The sequence below is a fragment of the Oncorhynchus mykiss genome, chromosome 4 (genome assembly GCF_013265735.2).
Source record: "Oncorhynchus mykiss isolate Arlee chromosome 4, USDA_OmykA_1.1, whole genome shotgun sequence".
Lineage (NCBI taxonomy): Eukaryota > Metazoa > Chordata > Actinopteri > Salmoniformes > Salmonidae > Oncorhynchus > Oncorhynchus mykiss.
Genome location: NC_048568.1, coordinates 29,930,299 through 29,940,227, shown reverse-complemented (window position 1 = coordinate 29,940,227; position 9,929 = coordinate 29,930,299). Strand labels below are relative to the sequence as shown.

At 42.5% G+C, this 9,929-nt stretch overlaps 1 protein-coding gene across 7 annotated transcripts; it reads left to right on the top strand.

The window, feature by feature from the left end:
- The first annotated feature begins 832 nt into the window (after positions 1-832).
- LOC110522469 (ADP-ribosylation factor 6) lies at positions 833-4,101 on the top strand. Of its 7 annotated transcripts, none has more exons than XM_036976077.1 (3): positions 833-1,220; positions 1,393-1,550; positions 2,167-4,101. In XM_036976077.1, the coding sequence occupies exon 3, from the start codon at positions 2,195-2,197 to the stop codon at positions 2,720-2,722; it is 528 nt and encodes a 175-aa protein (XP_036831972.1). In that variant the 5' UTR covers positions 833-1,220; positions 1,393-1,550; positions 2,167-2,194; the 3' UTR covers positions 2,723-4,101. The 7 variants fall into 7 exon arrangements, with proteins under 7 accessions (XP_036831972.1, XP_036831974.1, XP_021456568.1 ...); XM_021600890.2 differs by having other exon boundaries at positions 835-1,220; positions 1,393-1,684; XM_036976078.1 differs by having other exon boundaries at positions 835-1,220; positions 1,372-1,684.
- Positions 4,102-9,929: the final 5,828 nt, after the last annotated feature.

Below are 9,929 nucleotides of genomic sequence, written 5' to 3'. Positions count from 1 at the left end.
GTGGCACCTTAATTGGGGGGGATGGGCTCATGGTAATGGCCATCCTCCCCTCAGCAGCCTCCACTGATTCATACTGATACTGTAAATTTGTACATCCACTGTATATCAACTGTATACCCACTGTATATTTGTATATCTGCTAATTCTTATAACACTATGCTCACTCTAGCTAGTTGTTTATAATGTATGTAAACTTTGTTTAACCTCCGCTGTCTGTATTCTGTCTCTTAATCTATCACTAGCAGCACCATATCACTAAGTACAATTCTGAGTATGTGTGTGTGAATGTACTTGGTGAATAAAATGGATTCTGACTCTGATCATGATTTCAAAAAAATTCTAAAGGCTTTATGAACCAAATACTAAATGTATCTCATATCCACACGTTGTCTGTTTGTACTGTAATGTTAAGAAAATTCTAATTCACAGGAGGCTGGTGAGGGGAGGATGGCTAATAATGGCTGGAATGGAGTGAACGGAATCGTTTTAAATACATGGAACCATGTGTTTAATGTGCTTGATACCATTCCATTCCTGCCATTACTAGGAGCCCATCCTCCCCAATTAAGGTGCCACCAGCCGCCCGTGATATATATGGCATACTATTGTGCTTATTGTTGCCTTATTATTGATGCCGTTGCTGTTGCAAAAGGAAGAGCTCAAATACAGCATTTAAAAACAAGATTACAGATGGAAAAATTACCGGCATTCTCTCAATCTGGGCATTGCAAATTCTCACGTTATACAGCCAATGAACAATCACGACGTCATATAATGAGCAGACGATGAAAATGACGTAAACAATAGGGAGATCAGTTTCTCGATGTGTAAAACACAGAAACAGAGAATCACAAGACAAATTTAAAACGTGTTGTTTTCTATCATTACACACGAGATATTCCTTAATAATACCAAAAAAACTACAGCATTTTTTTAATTTAGTTTCGAGACAGACAAAACACGGAGCGACACAGAGCTGAAATGGCGTCCATTTCAACTATCATATGATCGGCTTGCTGCTGAGTCGCTCCGTGTGCGCATGCCAAATGGCGTAGTGCATCTGTGCATGAGCAATCGAGAGGAAGTGGCGGGTGATCTGGGTCCGCACCTTTTCCGGTAACACAGCACTGCCAACGCTGTAACTGAACGACTGTAGAGAGGTAGAGAGGCAAGAGCAGGGATAACTAACCTGGGGGACCGGGGGGTTGCCGCAGTTGCAGGTACCTATCACATTTTCCAACGTGGCTCTTTTTGTGAAAGCTTTTGATTTATATTACGCGCTATTTTCAGCCTAGAATAATGCGCTTTGGACAGAACGGTAGCCGATTAAAGTTGTGCTCTGTCTGTCTGACACCCCTCCCTTTTCTGAAGCGCTCCGCTCCTGTGTTATAGGGAGAGAGGAAGAGCTGAAAGTCGGAGGAATCAATGACCTTTTGAGCATTCTAGACCTGGATGACCTGGCGAAGATACGACCGGGGGTGATCTTATCTGTCTGTTACAATGAACTACTGAATAGAATCGTTCTTTTGAATCCGCCGATTGGAATAAGGGCAAGTGGACAGCCGGCAGACAAGGAGGAAGTCGGATTTACCACGGGCTTTTGAGAGGGCCTAATTTCATAAACGCAACTATTAGGCTGTATATATTTTTGTATTTCTCTCTCTACATTATTAAAAACACAAAGGTAGGCCTACGCACCGGGAACTGAAATTGAGATTTAAAGATGACGGTGCGCTAATCGTTTTAATCAAAGAGAAAGTGTTTGAATCGGAGTGTTGTAGATTATGAAAATATTTCCCCACCCTCTCCCGTGCACTGAGACGCCCAATTTTCGAGCACTTCAATTTCCCTTTGAATCCTCTCGAATAGGCTAGCACCCAGCTATTTTTGACAGCTGTTAGTGTAACGGGATATTTGTATCTTTCAGTGGATCATTTTCCATAGATTGACCGTCGTTCTAGACACAAGTGAAACGTTATCTGGAACTAACTTTTGTAACTGCTACCTTAATTTATATTTGTCAATCCACCACTGATAGACTGTCACGTGGATTTATGCTGTCGGGCAACCTGCTACAGCATTAGAAACAAAAATCTGTTTTATTTTTAAGAACCATTTCTGCTCTCTTGAAATCATAGGGAAGTAATTTACTTTTTTTCCCCCAAGGAAGTAATATTTATGCACAGCCTACAAGATGGGGAAAATGCTCTCAAAGATCTTTGGCAACAAGGAGATGAGGATATTGATGCTTGGACTTGATGCTGCTGGCAAGACCACCATCCTCTACAAACTGAAGCTGGGCCAGTCTGTCACCACCATCCCAACAGTCGGCTTCAACGTCGAGACAGTCACCTACAAGAACGTGAAGTTCAACGTGTGGGACGTGGGGGGCCAGGACAAGATCCGGCCGCTGTGGAGGCACTACTACACTGGCACTCAGGGCCTCATCTTTGTGGTGGACTGTGCCGACAGGGACCGGATAGACGAGGCCCGCCAGGAGCTCCACCGGATCATCAATGACCGGGAGATGCGGGATGCCATCATCCTGATCTTTGCCAATAAGCAGGACCTGCCTGACGCCATGAAGCCCCACGAGATCCAGGAGAAGCTTGGCCTGACCCGGATCAGAGATAGGAATTGGTACGTTCAGCCCTCGTGTGCTTCCACTGGTGATGGACTATACGAGGGTCTCACCTGGCTCACCTCAAATTACAAATCTTAATGTTCATCACTTTTATGCTCAACCTGGACTGTTTAGTTACAATAACAAGCAAAAAAAGCAAAAAGAGAAGAAGTGAAATGAACAACAGATGAGAAAAAAATGACAACATGAGTCAATGAATAACATGACTTCTCAGATGAGTAGGCCTATATAAAAGAGAAGTTTGACTATAATCCTCCATTTTTTTCCTTTTGATAATGGTGAATGATGCCCCTATAACCCATGTTTTTTATAAACAAAATGCAATTATTTTGGGCTGGCTTTTCTTTCTTTTTTTTGTTCACTTTGACTCTAGTATACTGAACTCACAGTCTAATCACTCAATAATTCACAAAATATTATTTTCAGAAGCTCTGAAAGAGGCAGATTAAATGTTTTTTTTCTCTTGTATGATTTATTTCTGCGGTGGCAGGGTTCAGGGTTAGGGTGTGCTATTTTTTGTCCCTCAGTTATAGATACATTACAGACAGCCTTCTATTCAGTTTTCATACAGTATTCTCATGACCCAATTTCCACCCAAAGGATGGGAAAGGCCAATGCCCCTGTGTGGACGTTACCCGCTCATATCTGCGCCGGAAACCAAGGGACAGATTCAGCATATCAGTTCTCATGGTTCCAAACTGCCACCATGGTTTTTAAAGAGTTAAGAATATGTATTACAGACATGTAAGGACCTCATGAAGAAGTACTGTTTTCACTTTTGATTGATTGTACAAAATGGTGGAGATGATTGAGGAAAATGTGTTTAGTACTTAATTCCTTAAACAGTGATTCCATCCCATGTCTGCTAGGGGGGTTTTCTGAGAAGACACCATGGACACTGCGACATGGATGGATATCATTGTATTTTTGTTCTGTTTCGGGTCAGAATCTGTTACCACTGATCTCTTTTTGCCTCTAATCTTCTAAGAGCTTCCATTTCCAGTTGAGTATTTGTAGTTCCGGCTGCCTTTTGGGAAGCCCTGAGTTACAGGTGCACCAACAGAAAGACAGACAGTGTGGTGGAAAGCACCCTCATAGCTAAGTCTTCACTAGGGGTGGGAATGACTACCCTATCCACAAGGGGGTGGGGGGAAACACAATACTATAGGGCCCCTTGACTAAAAGTGCACACTGACTCTTTCTGACTGACTCTTGGGCCCAAGTAAGCAAGTGTTTACTTTTCAATCCAACACCACTTCCATGGTGCTCTGCTCTCCAGTAAATGGGGCCTCCTGCTCAGTTTGTTTTATCCATTCACATCAGTTGTACAGCTCTTCATGCAGTCAGACAAGACTACATGTTCTGTTCATAAGTTATAGATATGAAAATGCTTTGTTTAATTATTTTTGTTCCATTTGCTATGCTGATGAAATAATAAAAATATGTATCCAGATCAACATGGAAGTGGAGCGTTTTCAATATGAATCCTGCAACATTTCACATTATCAATGAGCATGTACTTGCCTAAAGGATTTAAAATGTCACAAAAGAGGAAGTGAAATTTGGCCGTTTATAAGAGTTAGAAGGGGGAAAAAAGTTGATGTGTGAAGTCAGTTTGGTGTGTTTCCGTTGTGCTCGTGAGTCACCGGCTGTGAATAAGTGATGATAAGATCTCTGGTTTCGGGGTAGTGATTGGTAGGTAGCTTAGGTCCAACTTTCCAGGCCTACCTCAAGACTGTATTTCTTAGTCCATCATTAGAATACTGTACTAGGAGTCTCTGGTGTATTCAACCCAAAGTGCTTTTTGGACATTTAGGGACGTGTTCTTTTGTGAATTTGTAAGGGGTTCTGTTTTGGAACTCTGTTTCTTCATCCTTAGTCAAACTTGAAGTTTTAAGCAAAGTGAGTCCTAAAGTTGGTGTTGGTTTGAGAACATAGGAGACTGCTGGAAGATTGATATATTGAACCCCACCACTTAGGCGATTCCCTTCAAATGGCCACAGTTGAAAGACATCGACTATGAAACTGACTGACACTTGTGTACATAGCGAATAGATAATCTGATTGATGTGGGTCATTCAAACTAGGCTTTGTCCTCAAGAACAAACAACTCAGTGTGTTTGAGTATGTACGTTGACCTGTATAACTATATAAATCCACAGATTTAAATAATACATAAGGCAGAGGGGGGGGGGGGGGGGGGGTCAGTCACATTTTATCAATCTCATAGTTGCTCAAAGTAAGTTACTGTATTGGCAAATCTGTTGGCAAGTGTACTGTAATGCATTTCAGTTCACACCAATGAGAACTTGCTTGGCGACTGGGCTGGAGAGTGATGTCATCTTTCATGCTTGTGTGACCTGTATAGGGAATAGGGTGTCAACCACACAAAAGGCCCCAACCAGCCTGGCTGGCAGCTCGCCCTGATCTAGTATCAGTTATTCTTATTCTTATTGTGTTACTTTTTATTATTACTTTATGTTTTAGTCTACTTGGTAAATATTTTCTTCTTCTTGAACTGCACAGTTCGTTAAGGGCTTGTAAGTAAGAATTTCACAAAGTCTACACTTGTATTCGGCTCATGTGGCAAATAAAGTTTGATTTGATTTGAGTTTACCTGCTCCTTAACCTTAACCATTAGAGTGGGGGACTGCAAAACTGATCTTAGATCAGTGTCTATGGGCAAGTTAATCTTTTGACAGATGGAGAGACAGGGTGAATTATTGGTGTGACATCAGCGACTGAAATCAGAAAATGCTAGAAGAAGACAGAGGGAAGATCTCAATTGCATATTCCTCGTGTCGGCTCTCTTCGTCTCCATCTGAAAACCCATTGGACGAGAAAGCCAGAGGTCCCCCCACTGACGACCTACTCCAATGGGTTTTGAGAAGGAGACGAGGAGTATGAAATTGCGATTCTCCCATGCACGTCAGTGTGATTGTTGTTTGGGGTGTGGCCCGGCCGTCCACGAGTGCTAAGACAGCCAGCCAGCCAAGTGTGACGCTTCACTTTTGCTTTTAGATGAGGTTCAGTGTGACCTTTCTGATAAAGAAAAAAACAAGGAGCAGTTTAGGGTATTGGATATATTTGTAGTATTCTACTCTACAGTTTGTGGCAGTTTGTATTACCCACTCAAATTAATCAGGCAGCAAGTGCCCACCCTTGAGTCTGTGAAGGAATGTCAGTCCTGCTCTTGTCTCTCACTCCCTTCCCTTATTAAATGGAGGCATGGCTGCAGTGTTTGCTGTGTTGTTTGTTCTGCGTCTGTTGGTTTGGAGTTTGACCTGGGTGTCGCTGTGTTGAAAGGATTGAGTGACTCAGGTTGTCTGGACCAAGGACGTGTAGTTCAAGTCCACACCAGGGAGATCAAATGCAGCCACCTGCTATCTCGTCCAAATCAACCTGCTTTCACCGCTGATGCTTTTGCAACTGTCTGTAAACTTAGCTACATTGTAGAAAGACAAAAGTAAAACTTCCCCCTGCTGTCCCTCTCTCGCTAGCTGAATGGTGAATGTTTGAATAAGCAGCGTCTCCATTTGCCTGGTATGCACACTAGAGATCCCAGAATACACGGTGCGGGGAGTTGAACTCTGACTGCGTCACAGTCGACTGTTGTGGCTTACTCTCCTTGTATCCTCTCCTTCTCTATCATCTTTCATCTTCAATAACCTGACAACATATGAGATGCGAAAGCACCATGTTGGTATTTGCTTTTACCTGTCCACTTCTCTCCAAATTAGTTCAGACGAAAGAGAGGACCCAAGGACAGGAAGCCATTTTAGACTGTTGAGGCTCAGCCCTATAGTGTTTGATTAGAGAGGCTCAGAAGCACACGTGTCAGAGGCTTTTCTACAGCTGTCACTGCACTCTGTGCCGGATGTACAATAGACAATAGCTAACATCCTCTGCTGTCTGTCTCACCTGTGGCTACATGTTAAAGAGTTTGTGTTCTGCAGTGTTCAGTAAAGCCTCTGAACGTTATCATGAAGGTCTGTCTGAAATACTTCTTTTTAAAGTTAGTAGACACATGTAGGTCTGCAATACACACACATTGAAGTTGTATTCCCTGCTTTTCTGGTTCTAATATTTTTACATCAAGATTAGGGGAACTACTTTTGAATTGCTCACTTTCCTCTCATTTCTTGAGTGACTCAGAAGGGTTTAGAATTGAAAGTTATTAGAGGCACATATAGTTAGTATGATTCATGGAAAGGCAAAGAGAACCTGCTTGGGTTTTGCTGGGTGGATTTAGCCTTCAGCCGGACCATTGTCTGCTGCAGGGTGGGGGTGGACCGATCTATTGTGTTCGTTTTGGAGGCGTGAACTAAACCAAAAATGTTTAATAAACCTTGTTGCCAGTTCCCTGTAATTTAGTTTACTCAGGCGTCCCTCCCTGCTTTTAATCTTATTAATGCTGTATTGAACCACACACATAAACAACAATTCTTTCTTGAACAAAACATAACTATTTATAAACACCACAACCAAATGCAATGCTACTTTGGTTATTAATGGACTGTACATTTACAATCACACAATATTGGTAAAGGGGATGTTTGTTGTGTTCACTGGGGTGACTAATAAAAGTGTTAATGATGTTCATCACATGACAGCTTCATTCAAGCCTACCTATGAAACAGCTATACACACACACACACACACATTAACCCAACTCCAACACTAACATTAACATAGCAGCAGTTGTTACAAGACACACCTTATTTTTTATTTTATTTGTGTATTTATATATTTATTTTACCCCTTTTTCTCCCCAATTTCATGGTATCCAACTGGTAGTTGGTCTTGCCTCATCGCTGCAACTCCCATACGGACTCAGGAGAGGCAAAGGTCGAGAGCCGTGCGTCCTCCGAAACACAACCCAACCAAGCCGCACTGCTTCTTGACACAATTCCCACTTAACCTGAAAGCCAGCCTCATCAATGTGTCGGAGGAAACACAGTCTACATGGCAACCGTGTCAGTGTGCACTGCGCCTGGCCCACCACAGGAGTCACTAGTGTGCGATGGGACAAGGACATACCTGCCGGCCAAACCCTCCCCTAACCCGGATGACGCTAGGCCAATTGTGCGCCGCACCATGGGTCTCCCGGTCACGGCCGGCTGCAACAGAGCCTGGACTCAAACCCAGAATCTCTAGTGGCACAGCTAGCACTGAAATGCAGTGCCTTAGACCGCTGCGCCTCTCTGGAGGCCACAAGACACACTGCTACGGAATTCTGGTTAATACAAAATATTTTATTTTCTGAATCTCTAACCCCCCTTCAAGGTTATATTTGTATACCTCTAGTTTGTGTCTTTGTATAGAATAAGGAACTGGCATGCTGAACTCAGTGAAAGGATAACTGTTTTCAGTGTTGGGTCCTTGAATCTAGTCTTTTATTAGATCCCCATTAGCTGTTCCAAAAGTAGCAGCTACTCTTCCTGGGGTCCAGACAACATGACATAATACCAAACATTAATAGACCAGAACAGCTCAAGGACCGAACTACATAAAGTTAAAACGTCACACATAGCTTACATATCAGTACATAAACTCACACTATCTAGCTCAAATAGGGGAGAGGTGTTGTGCCATGAGGTGTTGCTTTATCAGTTTTTTTTAAACAAGGTATTCTGTTCACAAGCAATCTGAGATAGAAGGGAGTTCTATGCAATCATAGCTCTATATAATACTGTACGTTTTCTAGATTTGTTTCTGGATTTGGGGACTGAAATGACCCCTGGTGGTGTGTGTGTGTGTGTGGGGGGGGGGGGGGGGGGGGGGGTGAGCTGTGTGTAAGATGACTATGCAAACAATTTTGAATTTTCAACACGTTTCTTATAAAAAGAAGTGATGGAGTCAGTCTCTGCTCTACTTTTAGCCAAAAGAGACTGGCATGTATAGTATTGATATTTGCCCTCTGATTACATTGAAGAGCAAGACATGTCGTTCTGTTCTGGGCCAGCTGCAGTTTTTCTAGGTCCTTCTTTGCAGCACCTAACCATATGACTGGGCAATAATCAAGATCAGAAACTATAGCCTGCAGGTCTTGCTTTGTCTTTACAACCATTGAATCAATATGGTTTTGACCATGACAGTTTACAATCCAAGGTAACACCAAGTAATTTAGTCTCATTAACTTGCTCAATAGCAACATTATTCATTATCAGATTCAGCTGAGGTCTAGAACTTAGAGGATGATTTGCACGGTATCAAATAAAATGCCCTTAGTTTTAGAGGTTCAGGACTAGTTTATTACTGGCCACCCATTCTAAAACTGACTGCAACTCTTTGTTTAGGGTGGCAGTGATTTTAATAGCTGTGGTTGCTGACGCGTATAGGGTTGAATACTCAGCATACATAGACACACAGGCTTTGTTTTAATGCCAGTGGCAGGTCATTAGTAAAAATAGAAAAGAGTAGATGGTCACGAGAGCTGCCCTGTGGTATACCACAATTTACATGTTTAGCATTAAAGAAGCTTACATTATTAAAGAAAACCCTCTGTGTTCTATTATACTGAACAAAAATATAAACGCAACATGTACAGTGTTAGTCCCATGTCTCATGAGCTGAAATAAAAGATTCCAAAAATGTTTCATATGCAAAAAAAGCTTATTTCTCTCAAATGTTGTGCACAAATTTGTTTATTTGTTAGTGAGCATTTCTCATTTGCCAAAATAATCCATCCACCTGACAGGTGTGGCATATCAAGAAGCTGATTAAACAGCATGATCATTACACAGTGCACCTTGTACTGGGGACAATAAAAGGCCACTAAAATGTAGTTGTCACACAACACAATGCCACAGATGTCTCAGTTTTGAGGGAGCGTGCAGTTGACTTGCTGACTGCAGGAATGTCTCCAGAACTGTTGCTAGAGAATTTAATGTTAATTTCTCTATCATAAGCCACATCCAATGTTGTTTTAGAGACCATGCCAGCCCAGGACCTCAACATCCTGCTTCTTCACCTGCTGGATTGTCTGAGACCAGCCACCTGGACAGCTGATGAAATTGTGGATTTGTACAACCAAAGAATTTCTGCACAAACTGTCAAAGACAGTCTCAGGGAAGCTCATCTGCGTGCTCGTCATCCTCACCATGGTCTTGACCTGACTGCAGTTCGGCATCGTAACCGACTTCAGTGGGCAAATGCTCACCTATGATGGCCACTGGCACGCTGGAGATCCCGGCCCCATGTCTCAAGGATCTGTACACAATCCTGGAAGCTGAAAATGTCCCAGTTCTTCCATGGCCTGCATACTCAACAGACATGTCACCCA

Bases quoted from the DNA above. Each gene is read 5' to 3' on its own strand.
- LOC110522469 (XM_036976079.1), top strand. From the start codon at position 2,195: ATGGGGAAAATGCTCTCAAAGATCTTTGGCAACAAGGAGATGAGGATA.